Source organism: Alligator mississippiensis, chromosome 2 (assembly GCF_030867095.1).
Source record: "Alligator mississippiensis isolate rAllMis1 chromosome 2, rAllMis1, whole genome shotgun sequence".
In the NCBI taxonomy this organism is placed as follows: domain Eukaryota; kingdom Metazoa; phylum Chordata; order Crocodylia; family Alligatoridae; genus Alligator; species Alligator mississippiensis.
In genome coordinates this window covers 185,056,462-185,081,406 of record NC_081825.1, presented here as the reverse complement: position 1 = coordinate 185,081,406, position 24,945 = coordinate 185,056,462, and the positions used below count along the sequence as shown (strand labels likewise).

At 42.2% G+C, this 24,945-nt stretch overlaps 1 protein-coding gene across 6 annotated transcripts in view; it reads right to left on the bottom strand.

Annotated features, from left to right (window-relative positions):
- TSPAN4 (tetraspanin 4) overlaps positions 1 to 24,945 on the bottom strand; it is an 878,022-nt gene that overhangs the window by 8,273 nt on the left and 844,804 nt on the right. For all 6 annotated transcript variants that reach the window (XM_059722559.1, XM_059722561.1, XM_059722558.1 and 3 more), the window contains 3 exons: positions 19,985 to 20,086; positions 3,828 to 3,959; positions 602 to 685 (listed from right to left, as the gene is read on the bottom strand). In XM_059722559.1, coding sequence (XP_059578542.1) covers positions 602 to 685; positions 3,828 to 3,959; positions 19,985 to 20,086 — 318 coding nt within the window. The remainder of the gene's footprint in view (positions 1 to 601; positions 686 to 3,827; positions 3,960 to 19,984; positions 20,087 to 24,945) is intronic.

The following is a 24,945-nucleotide window of genomic DNA, read 5'->3' as shown; positions in this document are numbered from 1 at the left end:
TCATGTTTCTGTTCACTTATAGCTACTCCTCCAAAAAAAATCACATTTAAAATACAAATGCAGGCCCTAATCCTGCAACCCCTTCCCCCACCCCCCAAACACACACACACACACACACACACCCCATTTGAAATTAAGTGCATGATAGGGATTTGTGGAACTAGAGCCTTAATTCAAATGCATTCAGTTTGAACCTTCCCTTGTGTAAGCCTCTCCCTCCCCAAAAACTAAACCTAGTATTGTGCTAGGACAGAAGCAGGAGATGAAACCGACCTGCCTATTTTACCAGCTATACTGAGCAACAAAGAATAGTAAATATTGTATTAATTAAATAAATATGCCAATTAGTGCATTAGCTAAAGGGAACTGCATGTGAACTACTCAGAGCTGTTATGCATCCTGTATGCAGTTCTTTTATTATGACAATGTGATTCTGATTTCTAGGTTATAATAAAAAGCTAGAGAGGCTTAATAGAGCTTCATGTAAAATGTGGAAATTATTAAAATAGGCTGGAAAGAAATAGTTCAGGCACCAGGTTTTCTTCCTGCCCTTAGTAATTTAACTGGCATTACCCAGGCAAAGAAATAAAAATCAGAGTACCTGAACCAAAGCTGTGCACAATCCAAAGATCCCCACAGCGAGCAGGTTTTCCTGGAGCCATACTTTTACCATTTCGTAACAAGGCTAGGAAAAAGAGAGCATTGCATTAGCTATAAACGTAGGACTCCAGTCTGCTGGGAATACAAAGACACAGATAGGAACGAGACAGGTCAAACCAAGCTATTAAAAAGCCTGGACTGCCATTTCAGCATCGTAACAAAGATGGCGTGTTCCTGGATGGAGCCTCTGCAGTGTAGAATTGATTGCAATGACACAGAAGGCTGGGCAATTCAGAAGGCCATATAAAAAAGTGCTGCTCTGTAAAAGTGCAACTCCAGTCCATAAAGTGACCAAGTGCAGATATCTGGCACTTTTATTGCCATGTAGAAGCTAAGCATCAACCTTTTGGAACTTAAACAAAAAAAATCTTACTCTTTACCTGGGAATATGGGAAAAGGTGAAAAGACTGAATTGATGTAGTATAAGAAAAACAGTTAAGTATCTCCATGATGAAATGTCTTCACTTCTTCACAGACCAAACATTCAGTTACTATTAAGCTTTTAGAAAGGTGGCAGGGAAAGTACTATATCACAGTTGAATTTTACTTGGGGATTTATAGTTTAAAATTGGCACTAAAATCTTTCCCAAGGTTAAGACTTTTTGGTGAGATGGTTTCTTCTTAAGTAGAAAAAAGGTCCCTTTAGCTACACTGCGTAGTTAGACCCATGGTTCTCAGCCTGTTTAGATCAAGGCTCCCCTTGGAAAATTTTAGCTCTTAACTTCCACTCATTTCTGGACAACAGAAAAATAACAGAGCAATTTTTTTGTTGCAAAAAAACTCAAAGACCACAACAGGTCAGAATGCTTGTGACACTATGGATTTCTCTTTGAAATCTCAGGGTTTGTGTGATGAATCATGCATTGGTGTTTGCACCCCTAGTATTGTGTGGCATCCTGCAGCACCCTTAAAAGGATATCAAAGCACCCCAGGGAGATGTGGCACCCTGGTTGAGACTCACTGAGTTAGACCTAAATTATGCAGGACACTTAAGTAAAATGGGAGTCCCTCTCACACTTGACTGGGCACATCTCTCTCTCTCCTGGTTTACCTTGAAGTACAATTCTGTTTCTACCTCACTGCCATAAACTGTAAGTAAACAACCCTCCAAGATTTGTCATCAGCAGCCAGAAGAGCATGGTGGCAGTCAGGACCATTTCAACTAGGTTTAGAGATGGAATATGAGCACTGAGTGACATTTTCAAAAATCAGCAAGCATAAAATTCCACTTAAAAGTTACCCAAGAGCACAAATGCCATCCAGGTACATACTTTTAAGCAATCTCTTTCTGCAGAAGGAGGCTACAAGAGGAAATGCTCCATGGCATAGGCATCTACACACCATCAGAATTCTCCAGTGCAGATGCATCCTCCAAGAGCTTCTCCCCGCTTCCTGTATTCCCTGGAGCCTCCTCAGCCACTACTCTCTACAAACCCTGCTGGTTGGCTATTTACATGACACAGAGAGTGATTTAGTACATATGGTTGGTTTGTAGAAAGGAAAGTCCTGAGGCCTTACTTAATGGCTTTCACCAAAGTGACTGTTACACTCACTCTGTGCCAGCCCCACAGCTGAGAGACCATGCATCTGTTAAATGTTCAGTCTGTTGGTTTTTCAATATGTATAAAGAAAAAAGTATATATCTGCTGCTGTGACTAAAGAGTTTAGCCCTGTTAGCCTGTATACCCATGGGACTCCAATAAAAGAAAAAGCCATACTTGTGAAAGTTCACTGAAAGTGACCCGCAAGATGGGTTTTATACCTGCAACTTAAACTGTCCAAACTCCCTTTTTCTTCCTCAGTTGCTACCCCTGCCTATGGCCTTCACAAGAGCTACCTGCAATAGGAGAAAAGTCCCAAGACTTATTCAGGAGAGGGGTAGGGTCTAGTTAAATTCCCAGGAAAGAGCTTAATAGGGGTCTAGAGTAGAGGAAGGAGCAGGAAGAAGTTATTACATGAAGGTTTCAGATTCATTAAAGGGAACTGCTGGTGTTCACTCCTTTCTGTTCCCTGAAAGTCAGTGCTGGGTTCTGAAATGCTGCGCCTGATGTAAGGCCCACCATGAGCTGTTCTAAAATTTTGAAAAGGGGGATGCAGATGCTGGGGTGTATATGTGATGGTGTATCATCACATATAAAACAACACATATATTTGTCCAGTTAAATATAAACTAGAAGCTTTACTAATATGCAAGGGCCTATGGCTGCATTAGTCAATTTAAGATTGAAACAAAAACAAATTTATCTTCCTTAGACCACGTTAAAAACAATATGCAGATCTGTGAAACAGAAGCTTCATTATCTGGAGCAGCTAACAAACAGCTGAACTGCAGAACAAAGGATAACTTGATTGTGATACATCAAGACCATTAAAAAGAAGAGAGGGTCATTAAGACCTGTGGACAAAAAAAGAGTTGAGAAGGGATCAGATAGATTATAATGAACCATGAAGTCAATTGACTACTTTAGCAGTGCCCGACTACAAACGCTGCTGCCACTGCCAGGCAGTTGGTTTTAAATTCTGGGTGGAACAGGAATCAGAGGTGGGTGGGTACAAATACACCAATGCACCCCATGGATCCACCATTTGAAGGCAGTAGAAAGTCTTGTTGCCTTTAATGGGCCTAAAATGAGGGCCTCTGTCAAGAATACAACCTGGCAGGAGCTATTGCAGTCATTATGCCTAGTGACTATCCATGCCATACAAACCTGTTCCTATTGGATACTGCACCAGGGCCTGCATACTCATTAAGGTCCGTGGTTTGCCTGTGTCCTGGTACACCTCCATAGGTGTGACACTCAACTGAAAGGCATTATTCTGTTTCTAGTCAGCTTATGCCCCTGTTCACAAGACCAGTGTCAGAGTAAGGCATGTGTCTGGAATGGTACACCCAAACTCCAGAGCTCAGTTCACTTGCATAAGAAGTCTCAGGCCCCTGGAAAACACTGTTTGAGATGCTGGTTTCATCATGTCACAAGATGATCTTATGGCCCTTGGTTGCACTCTAAGGCCATTTTATTATTGACAAGTTTTTGGAGTTACAACTTATATATGTCTGTGACAACTCTGCGGATGGTCAGCCCCTTTCCCATTCCAATTTCTATGTCAGTTGAGTTAAAACATAGGTTCAGCAATTGCCCTTGATGCTGACAGAGAAAGTTACTCACAGCTTTCCACCAGGTCCCTGGAGAATGAAGTCCACAGTTCTCACTGAATTCCAGGCAGCATGAGTCTGGCACCCGTGTAGTATTGTACACTTCAAACCAGTCAGTGTAGTTTGAAACCCCACAGCATCTGAACTGGAAGAGTAAAAAGCCAGGTTGACATTGTGAGTGTGCCCCAGGGTTTAAAGACAAGAACATCTTTAATTAAATAATACCACATGTTTACTTAGAGGAAGTGGAAGAAGAACCTCTCACACACTGTGTTAGGCACAAACAATAGCTTTATTCCTATTTTGCTTTAGGATTAGGCTAATAGGCAGCTGTGTCCTTGCCATTACCTACATAAAAACCTCTCATTGTTTTCTGCCTTCTTGCCTTTTATCCTTTGCTGCTGGGAGTCATGAGTGCAAGATACCTGTATCTTAGATGCAGCTTGAGATGCCAAGCAGTGAGGAGACTGCATTCTGTACTGACAGTTAATGGCAGGCAGAGTCACAACTGGACACCATGGGCATTTATGCACATACATTTTTGTGCAGGGATGTTCCAGAGATCTGGCGGGTCAGAGTAGACTCTATTAATTGAGCCTGTTCTGCATGTGACCCGATATGCGCTGTGTTGCTGTGCATGCAGTTGTATAAGCAGTGAAATGTGCATCAGCACACAGAAAATGGCAGCGGTGAGCTTTTGAACAAAAGCACCTCTGATGTGTTTTTGTTCAAAAGCGCACCACCGCCATTTTTGCAGCGCTGACATGCATTTCACCACTTATACGAGTGCATGTGTACTGCCCCAAGTCACTGAAGCAAATGTCTTCCTGTGTTAGTCATTAATCAACTTTAAAAGTCTTTTAGGAGTAGAGAGAGGTAGTTATCCAGGTTAGTCTGAAGTCATCAGTTTTTAATGGATTCTACTTCAGTGACATAAGACTTGTGGATGGGTGTGACTTCATTTAGTGGCATCAAACTGTAACATTACTGAAGAAATCAGGCCTGAGAAGAAGGGAAAAATAAACTTTAACTGAAGAACAAAGATTTTTAGGCCAACAGCAGGGCATGGAACTACAAGCTAGGCTGTTGTGTATTAAAGTGTATTCCTCTCTGAACCAGTTAGTCTTTTGAAGATGCTACCCTGCCCTGCTTTCTGCCCCGGCATCTTTGTTCCTCATTTGAAGTTTATTTTTCCCTTCTTCTCAGGCCTGATTTCTTCAGTAATGTCACAGCTGGATGCCACTAAATGAAGTCATGTGCACAGGCCTATGATACCACTGAAGCAGAATGAATGAAAGCTGAAGCTCAGAATGAATGAAAAATTGATGCCACAATGAAAGGTTCATTACGTTTAGGTAATGAGATGACAATTAAGACAATGTATAAAGTTTAACAGTAGGAATGGCTCTTAGTTACTTTTCCCCTCTGGGGCTTAATACCTTCCTGGGCCACACCAGTTATAAGCTAAGGCTCACTTGCATTTATTGCCCATTCATCACCTCCCGTGCTAAACCCATAGGTGTGGCATCTGTTTTTAAGCTGAGTGCCTATGACTAAAACGATGAATAAAACATTCATGTCATCCAGGAAGAGCACACACCAACTGCAGAAGTTTCCTTAGCCTGATGAAGGGTTTTTAAACTTGCTAAAAAAATTTTTTTCCAACTATTTAAGTTGGTCTAATAAAAGATATCAGACTCACCCAAAGAACCTGGTCTGCCTATGTCCTTAGACCAATGCAGCTACAACCTGTATGAATAAAACAAAATACCCTGCACTCATTCACAAACATTGGTCCCTAGCAAGCACAGGTCGCAATACTATAATCTAACAATGAAAATACTCAGCACTTCACACTTTTCAAAGCTCTGTACAAAGAGCTGCTAATTAGTCTATGCCTGTGATAATTTATCAAGGTTTTAATTTTCAGGTTGATTTAATATAGGACCTTACACTGGCCTTTTTTTTTTTTTTTTTTTTTTTTTTTTTTAACACAGTGTGTACAGGATATTCATATGGTTTGTAACAAATTCATAGTCACCCAGGTGTCTCCATGATCATAAGCAATGACAAATTTCAGATCCTGCTTCTCACTTGAGAGTGCAAGGGGACTCTCCTTTAGGTATAATAGTATTAGAGCTCATCAGGACTGTGCAGAGGTACCTCTGTACAGGTCTTAAAACCCGCACTTGAGGAGATCTGCCATTCCAAACCAACAGAGGGCAGAGGTGTCACATAGTAACCTGAACATCACAAGATTCATTTTCAGAAACTCATAATCAATGCAATATTTCACCATTCTTACAACATAACATATTTTTCCCCTTAGGAAAAAGAATCAGAAACACTGTTAACGACAGTTTATCCTTTAAGGATCTTACTCAGAATGATATGATTTTTGGCCAGTGCTGGAAATCCTTAGCTTGAAATGTGAGCTTAGAAAAGAGCCTCTCCCCCCAAAATGGACCTTATATGGTTTCTGCTCCTTTTTTCCTTTGGTACTCATGTTTGTCTTTTTCTTTAGTAGTTTAATTATACTTATGCTGCCTGGCTTATATTAGAAACGGAAGGACTTTTTTTTTTTAGCCCCTAGGGATAAGAGAGCTAGAGGGACTGGTTTACGATGCTATAAAACAAGTAATTGAATGAGGAAGGGATTTTTAATTGGGTGGCCTAAAACTGTCTAATTTTTTTTTTATTTTTTTTTTTTAACTATTTGACTCAAATATCTGAGCAATACATGGGCAAGGGAAAGTTTCTGCTAAAGATTTAAATGAATCTTTTCCTATTTAAGTTGATGGCTAAGTAAACTCCAAACACAGTTCTTTGGTTTTAGAGGACTTTCAACAAAAAGGGAAACAAGCATGCTAGTCTATCATTTAACTCGAAAGCTTCCTTTCTATTTTTCTCCCCAAATCCTAAAGAAGTTGAGGGAAACTGTCCTGTCATATTTCTGTACCAAAGAGAGGGAGGGGCTATGTGATCAAGAACTCCAAGCACTGTTGTAGCTATGATGCATTTGGGGAAAAGAGATCATAGAAATGGAGGACTTCCTTTCTGCTGGCAAGGGAGATGGGCACTAGGGAAAGAGCAATGTTTTATCTGTTGAAGGAAAGAAATACAAGGAACAGGAGCCCTAGCTTTCTAGATGGGAAAAGAACAGACAATTGGAAAGGCCTATTATTTATAATATGGTGCCACCTAGAAGCCCTAATTATGGATATAAGATGAGAGACTGGATACTAGTTTTAACTGTGATGCTGGAGAGGAAAGGGCATATCTTTCAAAAGTTATGAAGAAACAATCTGGACAACACAGACAGAATACAAGATTCTAGAAAAGTCCTTGCCATAGATGAGAGACATTATGCACACGAGTGAGAGGCAATAGGGAAACAGCCACTGTAACTGAAAGGAGGCAGGGGACTGGGACTTGGGGAAGATGTTGAACAGCTCTATTGGCCATGTTGAGCTTGAAGTGATAGCTATACATCCATGAGGAGACATCAAAGAGACAGGCTGAGCAGAGGCATGGGCATAACAAGCAGAGTTGGTTCACTGGGCAAACCCTTCAGGACAGAAGGAGGGTGAAAAAACAGGTTTTAAGAGCAGGGAGGGGGAGTTTTACCCATGCCAGAAACTCCATAACAGTCCCCTGTTCAGGAGGGAATGAGAATGGGCATGAAGAAGATCGAGGGATGGGATGGGGCATCACTGGGTTAAGTGAAGGGATTAGAGGAGAGCAAACAGGAACTTCTGATGAAGGAAAAAGAGGAAGGAGAGGAAGGGAAAGTGATGGAGGAAGAGGAGGGAGGGTGATTTCATTTAGCTGCTTTCTCTTGGAAGAAATCTGTGAGCAACTGTGTGAAGTGAGAAATGGAGGCAGGCAAAGTGGGAGAGTTCAAGGAGTGAATCAAAGATAGTGAAAAGGGCAACTGGGACTGAGTACACGGGATTTAATTAACTTGGAAAAGTGGTGTTAATAGCCAGGGAGATGGCTGAACTGAATGAGAGGAAAACAAGTTTGAAGTGAAGAAAATCAGCCTGATCATGGAATTCTCACCAGAGAGTGTAGCATGAGAACAGGAGCAGAGAAGGGAGGTGCTGGAGGGGACCCAGGGTTGGGAGCTAGTAGGGCAGGCCTTGCTAAAGGGCAAAAGAATCAAGGATAGAGGAATGAAACAGTGGGAGACATGACAACCGCCCGAGTGAAAGAAAAGGAGAATTGGTGAGAAGTCATCAGTGTTGGTGGAACAGAAGTCATGGCTAGGCTGAGGGACAGGGAGTCAAGGAGCAGGGAACCTTAGAAACAGATTAACCAGAAAGAGCAATGCTTGGTGAAGATCAGGGGTGATCGGGTATGAGGTAGGGTGGCGAGTCAGACAAAGGCTGCAGGTCAAACGAAGACAGTGAAGGCAAGAAAATGTGTAGGGAAAGGGCAGACCATCAGCACAGAACTTGCGAAGGGGCTGTGGTGGAAGTCTACAAGGCCGGTGAAAGGAAGGGTCTGGAGTCCTAAGGAGAGGCAAGTTCCATGCTGTAATTTTTAGCTCCATCTGAAAAGGAGGCTAATTTTCAGAAAAAAGTCCGAGCATGTTCAGCTAGCTGTGTGTTGGCATCTGTGTCCAGGTAACATGCACTGGCACTGGCAGAAACTCAGGGCCTGTATAGATGATACTTTGTGCTTATTTACAGCAGATCTGTAAGGAACCAGAGTGGAAGGAATCCAGGGCTAGGTGCATGCAGTAGGTGCTGTCTTAGGACAGGAGTGCTCAACCCCCTGCCTGTGGGCCAAATCCAGCCTGCAAGAACCATGGCATCCAGCCCATGGGGCTCCCCATAGGACAAGAAATTTGGCAGGAGGGAGCAGTGGCAATTGATACTGTCAACCAGGGCCGTTCCGGGGGGGGGAGGGGAGGAGCGAATCGGGGTGACTGCCCCAGACCCCATGCTTTGGGGGGCCCCACAGAGCCAAGCAGAGTGGTGCAGTAACTCCGCACTCTGGCTTCACATCTGGCCCCACACAGGCTGATTTGCCCTGGACCCCGCTCAGGTCGTCTCTGCTGCCAACCTTTCTCGGCTGCCAACTTACCAAGCCCCATGTGGCCAGACTGAGGCCAAGCCATGCCCTTTTCCCCCACACAGCCAGACTGGGGCTGGGCTATGCCCCTTTCCCCCTGTGGCTGCGTCAAGGCTGAGCTGCCCTTTACCACCCTCCGTGTGGTCAGATCAGACTTTGCCAGACAGATCTGGCCTGTGGACTGACCGGGCACCGGCCATCTGGCCCTTGGGGCAAAAAAGTTGAGCTCCACCGTCTTAGGATAATTGCCTGTCAGTGCTGGGCAGACTGCTATCTCAAGCTAAGCTGTGAACAGATGATGCTTACGCTGATGTAATTTAGTGGCTAATTAGGTACACTCCTAGTTTTGCTAGAGTAACTACACTGGATTTAAGTAAGTTACATCAGTATAGATCTATACATCATGTGCCCACTCCTTGTTTACACCGGTGTAAATCTGTCATGTGTCCATGTTCTCCAGTAGGTGTAGAGTTAAAGCAGTGGATATCAGTGGCACCTGCACAGTGAATTTAGGTATCACTCTATTGTCTAATTGCCTCATTAGGAACAGTGCCTAAACACCCTTGGGTATCTGGATCTATATCCCTATTGATAAATATATTTGTTGTTTAATGAAAAAGATTTCCTTCATATGGGAGGCTCCATCTCTTGAAAAACCACAACACTCAATTTTTCTCCTTTGTTAAAGAGACACCAATCACACCCCCACACTGACTGCTTGTCTGGCTGGGTAGGGGAAAGCTCCCAAATGTTTTATCAGTATCTAGGAGCTCCAAACAGCAGGAGGCTGCCCAATACGCTGTCTAGAGGGTGGGTTGTTAGGGAGAGCTTTGCCAACCAACAAGCTTTAAAAAGCATTGAGGCTTCCATGACGTATTTATAGAACGCAGCATTTCTCCCAGATAACTTTGTTTCCAAGCTAACAAGCAACTGCTGCCCTAGCATAGGATATTTAGCACTCATAATTAAAACTAACACAATGCTTCTTACTGAAATGAAACATAAAGAAGGTGTACACTTATTATTCAGGGCCTGTATCTATTTTACTGGCTACCCTAGAATGGAAGACAAAGTGGAACCAATGTTTAAAAAAAATTCTTTGGCAAAGTCATAGTCTCTATGGCAAATGCCCGCTAAAAATCATCCAGGCTAGGATATGGCCTCAATAATGCAAGTGAAAAAGCAGACTGTCCCCAATTCTTCTCCATTGTCACCTTCATGATAACCCAGTATATTTGCTTAAGCTCTGCTCAAGACTGGATGCCAGAACAAAGACATTCTGCAAGTTGCTTTCCTTGTGCAATGCCAGTAGTGTCAGTGAGAGGGTTTTCATATTTGAGAAGTCAACATTCCTTATTAAATCACATATTGTTTATGGGCAGTCTGAGTTATCTTTGGCATGCATATGTGGTATCCAACTACACAACAGAAAACTATAGAGGGTCAAAATTTTTACCTTTCATGCTGATATAAATGTGGATTTTCACTACTTTGGATTAACAACAGTAAAAGCTGAATCCAGTTCCTTCTGCATTTCCCCACATGTTTCTCAAACAGTTTAATTACTGACTAGTTAGGTAAACACAAAATGTCTCATAAAGAACATAAAGGGTGTTTTTACATGTGCTCCAAGGGTGGTGGTGGGGGGGCGCTTTAATTAGAGTGGGTCTGAGAACTGCTCTAAATCAAAGCACCCTCAGAGTCTTGTGCATCAGTGTCCCGGATCTTCAAAATTGTTGAAAGAGCTTTAGTTAAAGCATCTCCATCGCCACTCTGGAGCATGGGAACACTGATACAAGAGACATGGAGGCTGCTGGAGGCATGCTAATTAGCACGCTCCAGCAGACTCCACTTGATTAATCAAGTCTGCTCCGATGCACTGTAATTACAGCGCATTGGAGTAGCCTTCCCGCACATCTACAGGCACTCAAAAGAGATACGAGCCAGGAAACAATATTTTACTCTCAACCTTTTTTGACTCAAGGCACCTCTCATTAGGCCCAAGGCACTTCTCTAAAGCTTTTGTGAATTAAGTAGCACCCCATTTCAGAAACTATTTTATTTATTGCAATACTTTCCACCCTTGCAGAGGGACCAAGGGTGAGTGGTCAGACAGAGAGGAACCTGAGCCTACACTTACCTGCTTATCTCCTCAGACCTCATAGCACCCTTCAAAGGATCTTGCAGTGTACCAGGGTACCAGCACCCTGTTTGAAAAATCACTGTTTTACACAGTAATCCCCAATTAAAAGTGAAATCTGTTTGTTTTTGTTATTTTAATTCATCCATTTGTGACGGGCAATTTGCTAGTGTATCTATATCACAAAGACCCATCAAGGCTGAACAAACCAGAGGGAAACATTAACATTTCACTTCTAGAGACTGGAAAGGAAGGGAGGAAGGTTGCCTTTGCCTTGTTCTTGTTAGAGTTATTCACACCCACACAAAGAGGAAGGGCAATGTGACAATTCTGATTTTGGTATATATTTTGCACAAGATTGTAAGTGACTGCTCACAGTACAAGGCACTGGAGAAAAGAGCCCAAACTGAGGTGATGTTTGCACTGCTGCTACCTGTGGTGTTCATTTTCCCTGGATTACCAAAGGAATTCAGACTCTACAGCTGTCCATATGTCTCTTCACTAGTATGCAAACTGTCAGGATCTATTTCTCACATTTAAAATGTGATCCCGTAATGTCCACATTTGGGGGTTTTTATCCTATTTTTGGTTGGTGTAAGTCAGTACTACTCTGTGATTATTATACATCTACAGCAGAAGATTTATTTTGATCTGGGTCACTTAGGGGATTTATACAGGTGCTCCAGGAGGTGGGGTGGGGAGGGGTGCACTTTAATTAGAGAGGCTCCAAGAGCTGCTCTAATTAAAGTGCCGGGAGCATCACATCTCTAATTAGAGTATCACATCTCTAATTGAAGTGCATGGAGCATCCTCAGACTGAAAATGGTGGTGGGGCACTTTAACTAAAGCTCGAATGTTCAGTAATTACCATGCTCCAGGAGACTTAATTAATCAAGTCTGCTCCAATGCGCTGTAAGCACAGCGCGTGAGACCAGCCTCAGTGCATGTATATAGGCGCCTTTAGGTTTCCCACTAGAAACCCAATCTGCCTTTAGTTCATCTTAAAGATAGGAAACAACCATAGAATAAATATAGCAACACCTCTTGTGCTGCATGAATATTTTATTACTTTTTCTGATATTTCCCCCCTTCTACTCTGAAAAAAGAAAGAACTTGATAACTTATGTCAAGATTGCCCAGGGTTTTCACACTTGAGAAAAAAAAAATCGTAATCACCACCCTTCAGGAGCTGTTACATCTGTATGGTAAATCTTCATTGCCTAAGGACATTCCCTTCTAATTTGGGATTGGCCAATTCAGAGACTCCAGATTAGCAGCCACTAGATGGGTTTGTGTTTCTGGCAAAACTAGTTTTTCCTGCTTTAAATATCATGCCATTTCATAGAAAGGCCTTTGTTCTGGTAGGTGTTATAAACACTCCTACTAAGAACCCTTCCTGTCCTGAGTTTGCTGTCTAAACCTAGAAAAAAAGATAAGAAAAATGAAGAAATGTTGGAAAGCCTAGATGTCTCCAGGCCTCTCCTGGCAAGATCCTACAAGATCATCCTTCTGTTCAAACTCTGTGTGATATTGTTACAATGAATGTGAGTGAGTGAGAGTGAGGAGGGAGAAGAAAGGGTGCAATAAAGGTGCCTGCTAATGCTCATGTCTTTTCTGAGGCTGATGTTTGTCATCCTTGGTTGTTCATAGCATATTGCCAAATCAGTGACTGACTGCTCCGGCTCCATCAAAACAGGAATGCTGAGAACTCATCTCTTACATGGCATGATGATGGACTCCAATGGATTTTCTGTCAATAATCCCTAAGGAGCAGCAAGGCTACTGTTAGGCAGACAGTATGCCTGGGCTGGGATCTCCTATTCAATAAGTGCTACATATTCCTAATTCCTCTATAAGTGATTAGAGTCCACTGGTTAGGCAAGTCAGGGGTACAAATTACTCTTCAAGGGAAAAAAAAGAAACTTGGCACTTACATAGTCCTATTCATCTGCAAAGTGTTTTACATAATTAACTATATTGGGATTTGCTCTTGCTATACCACTGCAACAGCCTGTTACTAAATAGTTTTGAAGGATAAGTGTGAAAACCAATTAAGTAGAGCAGTAAAAGCTGATCTGTGGCAGCCTTTTATCATCTTCCCCTCTGCCCAGCACTGAGATGCTGCACATTTAAAAACTATAGCATGGCCAAAGCAATGCACATGAATCTTGCAGTTACCATGCTAGAAAATGAGAGATTTAACACTATTGTGTCTTGCTGTGTAAGATGGAGTTTTTCTATTATCTTCTGGGCTCCTTCCCTAAATATTAATACCTAGTAAACCTTTCAACTAAAGATTTCAAGTTATTCTTCACATTTTACTAGACTTTAAGGCCAGAAGGGACTATTATACTGACCTTCTGCACAATGCAGCCCATACAGCATTACTCAGTAGTGAGTCCTCCATAATGCCCATAACCTGCTGAGTTACAGCATCCCTTTTAGAACACTTCTGGTCTTAATTTAAAGACATTATGTGATGGAAGCTCCAACACATCCCTATTTAAATTGTTCCAATAGTTAATTATCCTCACTGTTAAAAATGTGCACCTTGTTCTTAGTCTAATTTTGTCACCTTGGGCGTCCAGTCACTAGATCTTGTTATACTTTGTTTACCACGTTTAAGGAACTTTCTGCTTTCAGAAGCTTTCACCCCACCAATGTTGGTTCTTAAAGACTGCAATTAATTCATCTCTTAATTTCCTCTTTGATACGTATAGTAGGATTTGCTTCTTTATTTTTTTAATTGTACCAAACTTAAAACACTAAAAAAGATTCCTTCTCCTACCCTCAACATACATCTAATGCTTTTTCAGATGACACTGCAGACAATTTACCTTTCACCACAAAAACTAATATTAGTAGGGGAAACAAATAACTTCTCTTTGATATTTAAAAATATCATGTTATTCTTTAGATTATATGTTTTACCCAGTTAAATTTAATAGACCTCAAAAATATTTATATTTCAAACAGATTAATCCTCCTACTGAATTTTGCTGGGAACCCATGCAGTATTTACCCAATAAGCAATTAATATCCAGTCCATTTTTGATCATTAATGCATAGACAGTGCTGAGATCATCTTAACAGAAACAGAATGACCCTTTCATATGGAATTGTTGGGGTTGAAGAGGAGAACAACAACAACACACACAGAGGAAGATAATCACACCAGCAGGAAATATAATTTCTATATTTTCAGTATGTGTTGGTTTGTTTTTTTTTATTTAAACCAAGAGTCAATGAAATATTTGTAACTAGACAGCCGATTCATAGTAATAGGGTAAAATTGTATTTTTTTCCAAATGTGCTATTACTGCCAGGAAAAAAATGAACAGTAAGTGAAATGGTTACTGCAATTAAACTTGCTTAATTATATATATTTTTAAGATGACTGGCTTCAAAGTCATATAACATTGGAACCTGAAACTGTATATGAAGTTTACTAATATAGATACTTGTGATCCAGGTACCATGACTGTAGGAAGCAAACTTTTAGAAGACTACTGAACTTTCTTGGAACATAGATGAGAATTTTAGCATTCATGAAAAAGTCAGAAATTTATAACACTGGCTATGTGAGAATCTTTCTGGAGTTGTACAAGCTTCTTGCCCATGCAGTTCTGCCAGTGCCAATCTATAGCACTCAGGCCTGAAACCCTCCCTCCCCCTGCTCCACCTCACACTAAGTGAACCCCAATCTGGAGCTCCCTCCCCTCCCACCCTGCAGACAGCACCGGAGTGGGGCAGCGGGGGGCTGAGCAGGGCTAGGGGAGAGAGTCTGCAGACAGGCAGGTCCTCCTGGATTGGCTCCAAAGTGGAGTTCAATTCTTCCTCCCTCCCCACCTGACCCAACATTGAAAGTTGTGGGGGGCATGGTAGAGGGGGTGCTCTAGATTATGGCACTTTATGTGAAATGTCATGAGTTAGAATGGGGAGCTGTACATCTGTCAGCACCCCTGTGTCTAACATAGAGACTGCAAATGGTTGACTTCATATATCATGCACACATCTTTGAACCAAGAACTCCCAGTTCACTCTTACAGCAATTCAGATTTTGTTTTTACTCTCACTATGTGGCTCAGAAAAGCCATTTCTAGGCCCTTCCTGAGCAGGCTTGCCAAACATCTTCTGCTGTATGGTGTAATATCTGTGCACCTAAACAGAGACTAAACTAAAAAGAGCATAATTCAAGATGTCAACTCAGTGTCAAAAGCAGAATGAAGGGTGAAAAGGCTGATTTATCACAGTATAGTTTGATTGGGTACCAAAGGGAAAAAATATGATGGGCTCATCCATCAGCTCACACAATCTTGAGGGGAAGAACTTCATCCTTACAGCCAGTGGCCCTTTGAGCAAATCTGAAAATACTGTAAAGAGGAACAAAGTCCACATGGGGAGGTGGGGGAAGTATTATGTTTAAGTCCTGGTGTGACAGGTGGTCATCTCAGGACCAGATCACAATGTTGGCCTGCCCGCCTGTCTCTGGGCTAACCACCTGCCTTCCTTTCCTGCTATGCCTTGATGGTAATACTTATGATAGATGTCACTGAGGTGGGAAGCTTCCCATTGCTCGCCCTGGTGACAAGGGCATTATACACAGCTCCAACCTCACCTTGCTGTGTCCCATGCCTCACAGATGACAACCTAAGTTAATGAATAGCTCCGGCCTACAGCCGGGCCAAATTCTGCCCCTTGTAGGGCCTCTAACATGCAGCAAACACACAGTGCCCTCCACCAGGCCTCTTTCACACCACCCTCTCTCACCAGGCCTCTTGTACTCTGCCTGCCCTCACCAGGCCTCTCACATACTGCCCCCTTCCTGGGCCACTCTCAACCTGCCTTACTCCATGCAGCACTTCAGGTCCCCCTTGGGCCCTACTCTACATGGCATTTCAGGCTTCCCTACTCACTCTCCAGCCAGGGTGCATGCAGCACTTCAGGCCATCCGGTCACAGACCTTACTCTACATGACCCATAGCCTTATGCCATACTCCGGGCTGAACTCAGCCGCTGGCCCCTCTCACGCACAGCACTTCAGGCTGCCAGCATACACCCAACTCTATGTGGGCCTACATGTACTTCTGCCCCCTCACTGGGGTCAGTGGGGCTCAGGTGCTTCTCCTAAGTATGTCTGCCCCACCCCACAACACTGGGGTCTCTGAACCTATGGGCTCAGGGAACTCTTCCTAGGTGTGCCTGACCTTATGCCATCAGGGTCTTTCACCCTATAGGTTCAGGTACCTCTCCAGTTTATGCCTGGCTCCATGCCTGTCCCTACCTGGGGGCAACCCACCAGGATGTGAAGGCTGAAGTTTTAAGGCGCCCTTACCAACCTTTCACCAGGGAGATAACTGGCCTGGCATTTCTGGGGGACTGTTCGGCCATGAACAGCCCCACCAGGCCACCCTTTCCTGGCAGGCTGTGGTTTTCAGTCATACCAGGACCATGAGCCTCCTGCCATTCCCACAGTTCCTGCCCTTACCTCCCAGATGTTCCAAGGAGTAGCTCAGCTGGGTGTTGCTCTTTTGGCTGCCAGCAGCCAACTGCTGCTCCAGATCTGAGGGCCTGGGTTAAAATGGAGGCCGCTCTGCCCCCGTCCAATCCCGAGGCCCTCCTGGGGTCATGTGATAGCCTCATCAAGGCTAACCCACACCTGCCAGCTGCCCTGCTGCCTTTTCTCAAACCTTAAAGTGGCAGGCACCAAAGGTACTCTGCCACGCTTGGCCAACACCTCTGGAGAATTTTGGATGTGCAGTTAGGAAAGAAAAGCAGAGGAGAATCCGGACTATGCTCATGTACAGATGTTCCTTTTCCATCCCTTAGGATTCAATTTTGACAACAATATCTTTAGAAAACATGGTCTAAAGAGCCTTTCATGGTGTTGCTGCTGTTAGGGAATAAAGAGTAGGTCCCACTAGGCTTTCCTTTGGGGGAACAAGGGAACAGAAGGGAACTGTTTTGCATGTCTATTAAAACCAGGCCATGAAAACCTGCATTAAAAGCAACCTGACTGCTATCCACCTAGCTTTTGTATAGCAGATATTGCCATCATATGAGCATTTCTTTCTATCACTTAAGACAAGGTGGAGAGATCATGCAGCTGCAAACATTCAGCAAAATCAGGGAAATCAAATTGAATGGATCACATACTGAGAAGATTGATGGAATGGATGTGCAACAGAACAAGGAAAGGAAAACTGTGGAGCTAGTGAACCCAGATAACAAGAGATATACCATCCCTGATGAGCTAGAGGGGGAGGCCAAAGGGAGGCAACCACACAGAGAGTAGCCCAATCAACCATTACATGACAAGTACTGATAGGGAGTTATTACAGACTGAGAGAGCACCTTGGTCTTGGTGACGTAGTGAAGAGCAGGCCCTAGGCCCTCAGTAATAGATCAGGGTATAATCTTGCCCTGCAATAGGACAAATGTATGGCTGAGGGAGGTTGCAAAACATATAATTCATACCATCCTTATTTTATGAAAACATTTTGCTCCAGGCCACAAGGATATTACTAGTGTTGTTGAGAAAAAGGCTTGATAGAACTGAGGAGTTATCAAATTGGCTATGTTTGCTTACTTAGTATTGCAGAACAGTGCCTTGCTGCATCCTAATTATTATGTCTTCTAAGGTGCTTTAACCTTCCACCTTGCTAAAAGTGCAACCCCATGTACTGTGATATATGGGTTATGGTCCTTCCACAGAACTAGACACCTGAAATCTAGCATTTCCTAGTGTACTTATCTAAACCTATTCCAGAGCATTTTATAAACTATTTATGCAGGAAAAACATCATTCACCATTGAAGTGTGCCTGTTTCTAAACTGAATATGACTTGGTTGTTCGACTGAAGAAAGCAGTAGTCCATAACCATTTAGGATGGAGATGGGTGAGTATCTCATGCTCTTGAATCTGCAGGGGGGATTTTATGACTTCAAATGCTGTCAAGGTCACTAGAGATAGTTATTTTTCTTTTTCTTAACTATCAAGCTGCCTGCTCCTGGAGTCCTGTGAATACACTGGAATCTCAGCCTTCAGAAAAAATACAGTCCTTGAACTCATGGCTGCAGAGCATGGCTTGAAAGGATACACATCAGTAGCAGAAAGATACTCCAATTACAGGCCATTTTGAATGTGTAACTAAAGACGAAAGGCCACAACTATGGCATACTGAAAGGTAACTGTGAAACCCCTAATCCAATCCTGGGAGCAACCAAGTGCCAGTTTTGCATCTAGTTCAAGTTAGATCAGCCTCAGAGGAATCTCCTGGCACAAAGCTGAAGGCAGCTTTCTAAACCTGTCAGGTACCCAAAGGGGCTGGAGTAGGGCTAGGGGTCTGTCTCAAAGATAGATAAAAACGCCAACAAAATCAGAAAGTATTCACACAGAACCAACAGAAATTGTCAAGAATTAGTTTATCAGAAGTTAAACAGACTGTGTGGTGTGGCTAGGTGACACCATAACATACCATATAGCAAGAGAGGAAGCATTTAGATATTTTCAAGACTACAGAAAGGAGATTAATGGGAAGGTAGTTGAGCTAGGGAAAGTTAAAAGTTAATACCTAGAAAAGCAGGGATCCATTATACATGCTCAAGTTGTTTCCTAGGGGAAGTGAGGAAAGAATCATATAAAACAAGAAGTAAATTAAAAATTTAGTTAGCCGCTCTGTAACAAGTAGTGGAGAACATACCATAGGGAACACTGCTGAAACATCAAGGGGATGGGTGAGGACGAACTAAGATATGTTTGACTTGTTTCTAAATATATTTGGACATTCAGAATCCACTTCTGAATCTTTCAATCAGATTCACTGACAGTTTTTTGCTACTGAGCTAAGAGGTTTCCATTCTCTTTTGCGGGATATGTCGAAAGTAGAAAATCATGTCTCTCTCTTTTCCCCCTATGCTTCCTCTTTTTTTTTGTTCAGAGTCTGAAAGGTGTTTTGAATGTAACATGGTTTACAGTCACAGAAAGGATAGGGCTGAGGGAGGGTGAGAGCAATGACATCCGAAGATGTAACTGCACCATCTATATCATGAAGGCATGTTGGCTGTTGGCAGACATGAAAAATACCAAAAACAGGCTTTACCAAAAGCAGCAGCATGTTAGTTTGACCTGGTTCTGCAGCATTTGTATAGCTCAGATGCATCTGTGGGGTTTTTTGGCACTTTTATATAAAGGTGATTCAATCAGCTATTAGATAAAAGCCCCAAAAAGCAACACTAAAGCATCCAATCTATACAGATGTGGGTTCGATTAATGTGATGCCTCTTCTGGTCATGCACTGGGCTCGATGCAGGAGCATGTGGAGTTTCTAGTGAAGCACCATTTGCGGGGAGTTTTTTACGTCTGTAAGCATTCCATGCGACTATTACCTCTGCCTTGGACAGATACTTCAGAAGCAAACATCTACCTACTAAACCCAATCCCAGAATGGCACTGAGCTAAGTGACACCCTCAGTTGTTTTGTAGCTATCTGTACTGCTGCAGTGTCAAAAGACTCCAGCTAGATTACTTGCCCTCTTAAAAGTTCTTTGGTGCAGGTACTTTTTTACATTATATTTCTTATAAAAAGTTTTCTTTTTTTTGAAGGGCACAAAAGATTTAGACACCCAATTCCCATTCATATAATGTGGAAGTTTTGTTGCCTCATTCCCCTCTGTGCCTTTGACAGTTTTTTCCATGTTTCTAAAACTCCCAAATCAATGGGGTGCTGTATTGATTGCCTTTCAGAGACCATCATAATATAAATAGTCAGAATAGCAGGTGCTGCTAGGCAGGGGACAAACATCAAAATCTCTACCACTAAAAGCCTACAGTGCAATGACTTATGTTTGACTCCGTGTTGCAAATTCCTGGGTTAGCATACGAATGACCAAACCACTTCAGAAACTAGAAAGAAGAGAAGAGGAAAAACAAAATTACTTTCCAGACTTACATCTGTTTGAATGATGCTCCACGCATTAGTTAAGCCAATATTTCCATCTGTCCCGTACAAGTGAAGTCCTTTCTTCAGATCCTGCTGAGCGTACTTATCAATCTAAACACAAAAGAAATGACCTTGAATATGAACATACAGAACATTAAAATTCTCAGTGTCCCACCATCAGGATGATCTCTGCATGAGAGTTCAGGTAGTGAGCTTCTACTGATCTGAGCCAAACTTACACCAGGAACAAAACTGCTAATGTTCCACTTCAGTACTAGGTACTTGAGCCCCTGAGAAAACGGGGTGCTGCCCTTACATTTAGAACTGGTGTACATCATTAAACTCATGGCTGATAAGCAAGTCCTTTTCTATGTCTCAGCCTTCCTCTTCCTCTCTCTCAGCCATCCCTAAGGTTAACGGGTTTGGATTTGGCCTACTGAATATACTCCTATATTCCCTATGTGTTTGCTCAAGCACATTTGGAAGCTGCTGCTCCTTCTTCTGAGTGGCCAGTGCACCTATTTGTGACAGCAGGATTGACAGAGAAAGATGTAGACTGGTGGTAAGGCTGTGAGGGTAAACTATAATGTAGAAAGATTGTAGATGAATAGGACACTGGGGTGCAGTAGCCAAATGGAGCTGCTAAGCTACCTAAATGAATAACTTAAAATACCAGAAATGGTTAACTTCCGAAAGTCCCTAACATTTAAGTAAAAACTGAACCAAGCAGTAGAAACAAGGTCTTGATGTATCAGAGGGCTCATCTACATGTGCAGTTAATGTGCAGGAATAAACTCCAGAATTTATTGTCCCGGAGTTTATTGCTCCTGGGCACACTGTTTGAATGTGAGCCTGGGAGCAATAAACTCCAGAACAATAAACCCTGGAGTGTATTGCTATTTGCACTTTTGCCCTGCCAGCCCGGGACTGCTCCCCCCTGCTCAATGTCCTTTGGAGGGGCTGGCTGGGGCACAAGGGACCTTCAGTGCAGGGCTAGCTGAAAGGCAGCCCCCACACTGAAGCTTCCCCAGCTGGGGCAGCATCTATACCTGTGTTGCTGTGGAGTTTTTTTTTTTACAGAGTATTTACAAGTATTATCCTGCTGCAGAGTGAGTTTACTCCAACCTAATAGGGGCACACATGTAGATGCCAAAACGTTTACTGCACAGTAAACATCTTGTGCAGACACCCCCAGAGTATGTAATGTACTAATCCATATATGGAAAATGCCTGAAAGAATTACATTTCCAAAAACCTGTTCCTGATTTTTGATATGGAACAAGATAAGCCAGGAATGCAATAAATACATTACATTAATGACATATCAAAATGTAGAATGTGAAAATAGTTTCAAGTATTAAAATGTCAAATGACGCACACCTGATATGAAGTCAATATTCTGATTGGCTAGTAAACACATAATCAAAAAATGTGTCTATGCATCTACTCTGTGCATATTAACTTGTGATTGGATTATTTAAGGAATAATGTGCATAAAAAGGTCTTTGAAAGACTTCAGATCCATGTACCTTTAAACCTACCCCCATCTGTCCATTGGCCGGATCCCTTAACTGACAGAGAAGTAAGGATATTCTGGTTTTTACTCAGTGAATTTATACAAATTAGTCAGCAGTAGGACTGCAAGTTGGAAGTTGCACCAGAATGGATGCATTTATATAGTCTTAACACAAGTGGCAGATTCTGATTTAGAGGAACTTGCAGCTGGAACTGGTTGTTCAGGTATAAGGTTGGAACAACACGAAGAATGAACAGTTACTCCACACCATCAGTAATAGCATTTATCTCTGGGAGAGGAAGGAGGGATGGATACTTCAGTGTAACTAGTTAGTCACTCTGGAATCCCTTTGCTAGAACTGTCAACAAGAACACCAGCATAAGATCAAGACTATCTGCATGGACACAGTACAAGGTAACATACTTTGCGTGGATTGTCCTTCTTTTGTCCTGTCTTGACTACACTTTTGAGATTTCCCCACAACCTTATTTGTTCCAGCTGAGGGGACTGCTAGTTTTTAGTTACCACAGATTGTACAGGTGTTATACCTTGACCACTCCAAGGCTGTGATTCTCCATTGCTTTGCTAACTACATTTTCACTTCCACTTGAATAAAAGGGGTGCAGATGGTTCCCCCTGGCTTGAGGGGAGAAGTATTATTTGGTGGCATTTACATTGATACTGAATTGGACATTGAAGGTCTAGCACATCCTTCATCAGAAGGGCCACACTTCGTCATTCCTTTTTCTCTTATTTTTCTATTCCTATGCTAACAAACTTGCTTACCTACACAAGGGGAGCATCTACACATGCAATTAACTCAAAGCAATAAGCTCCAGTGTACTTTGTGCCGGAGGTTATTGTTCCTGGGTACTGCATTTGAATGTGCTCAGGACTGCAGCACGTTGAGCTGAGTCGGAGCAGCCCCAGCTGCCAAGGAGTCCAGGGGGTCAGCTTGCTAGCCTAGGACTGCTCCAACCCAGTTCAACATGTTGTAGAGGGGCTGGCTAGGGCCAAGGGTGCTCCAGTGTGGGGCTACCCAGCAGGCAACCCCTGCACTGAAGCACCCTTGTGCCCCAGCCAACCCCGTCAGGATACACATGCATTGTTGTGCACTAAAAACTCCACCACCGCAGGATAGTACTAACCTGCGGCAGAGTTTATTAGTTTACTGTGACCTAATAGGGCTGCATGTGTAGATACTGAGACATTTACTGCAGAGCTGATTAAGCTCTACAGTAAATGTCTCATGTAGATGCACCCAAGATGTACTACATATTCCTTTGAGCCGTTGATCAAAGACCACTGTGATATGGATAGCAAAGAGTCACTGTAACTGCTTGTACAGTGATTCCAATCACTGTAACTGCCCTGTTAACACTTTGTATCTTGTCAGTATCCTAAGTAATAAATTCTGTACACTCCATCGTATTATGTAAGCAGCTTGTGATTTTGGTTAGAGGCTCTTAACCTAGTTGATATGCTATTTAATTATAAGAGGGAACTAAAGTTGAAGATGGTCAATAAATTTGGGATCAAATCATTATCCCTTTTTCAAATTAGATGATGCTAGGTTTCTGTTCTCTTACAGTCATTTCCTACTGTTGAACCACAGGCAATGTAAAATGGAGGAAAAGCTACCAAATAGAACTAAATATGTAGTTGATCAGCTGGGTGGTTGATAAAATATTGTGCTTTATTTTGTACCTTACAGGGCTGATGGGAGGTGTGAACTAATTGTTGACAGACTGAATTCTCATCTGGAAAGCTTACCATAGAAGTAGTAATAGGGAGGAAGAAACTTATTTTTCAAAGAGAGATAGGGTACGGAAAGGCATTTTGGAAAGCAGGCTTGTTATTCTGGAGACTAGAAAGGAAGGACTACAGCGGTTCTCCATCACATTAGACTCAAGGCATCCCTTGTTAGATTCAAGGCACCCCTAGAAAAATGCCAGCTCTTAGCTTTCACTCATTTTTTTTTACTACAGAAAAATAATAGAGCAATTCTGTTACAAAGAACTCAGACAGACCACAACAGGTTAGAATGGTTTTGACACTATGGACTCCTATTTAAAAACCCTGTGTTTATCTTGTGAAACATGCGTTAGTGTTTGCAACCCTAAAATGCTAGTATTGCATGGCATCCTTAAAAGGATTCTCCCAGGGTGCTGCAGGAGATATTTTTCATTGGATAATTATAAAAGTAACTTTGAAAGCCTAAACAAGAAACCAGTGTATCAGCCTGCAGTTTATATCCACTAATCGGGAACAATGATGAGTGGGTCAAATGAACAAGTGGTGTTGTACCTGAAAGGCAAGTGATGTGCTATTAGAATGTTGTAAAATACAAAGCCTACTTTTCTTCAAACATATCTGCCTTTGCAAACGATTTGACACAGTAGTGCCGTATGATAATCTCTTTTACCAGGACTCAGACATTGCTTTGGTTAATGTAATCTTCATGCCCTGTTTCAGATCAATAATTTTTGATAACCCACAGTCAACATTTATAAAGTGCCTGAAGGATCAGCAGCAATATTTTGTTAGTCTGCGTGTGCTGTAACACATTCTCATTTTATCATAATAGATTGCTTAACCATGCATTCCTGCTCAACATTTCACATGTAACAGATTCACTAATATTCAACTTGTAGAAGCAAAGAAAAGACAGAGGTCAGCTTCTTGTCTGAGCGCCATTTTTCCCCCTGGACAGGAAGCCTGAGAGTTGGAAACTATGAACCTGACTGACACCCTATTTTCAGCACTTGAAAGGTGGATGAAACAGAGGTGTGCCCACTAAGAGACTTGTGACCACTCCAAAATGTATCTATATTGTGTGTTTGGTTATTTCCACCATCAGTTGGATTAAAGGAAGGTGCCTGTTTGCTTCTCATCAGACAAATAAGTGTGTTTTTGTGATCTCATGTTGTCTGTGGGTGATCTTATATTGTCTCGTATTGTCCTTGGCTTGTCACTACCCCCAAAAAGCAGAACTGTTCTACTGTTCTTTAGCCTGGTGGCAATAGTGGTAGCTCAAATACTGTGGGATAAGTACCCCCTAAGTATAAAGAGCACATTAGAGGCCTTGGCATACTGGGCATATGTGCATTCATCTTGAATACAGCCTCCATTATACAACGGTTAGAAGAAACTTTGGGTAATCTTGTCAAGAGATAAACTTGCAAGGTCAGATTCCATGTTTTTGATAATGTTAACAATGAAAGAACTGACTTAAATTTTTTACATCAGTCACACAAACAAAGCAACTAAACCCCATTACTATAAGGAATAGCACTTGTTAAAAGTCAAATGCTAAATCATAACATCTGAGGCCATCCTAGTTATATAGTTCTTAAGTATTTATCATAAAATCTTCACTTAGCAGGGAAGGGGGATCTTCATGATCAACATCTTTCATTAACATATACCAAATCAGATTGTAGATAGATGCATG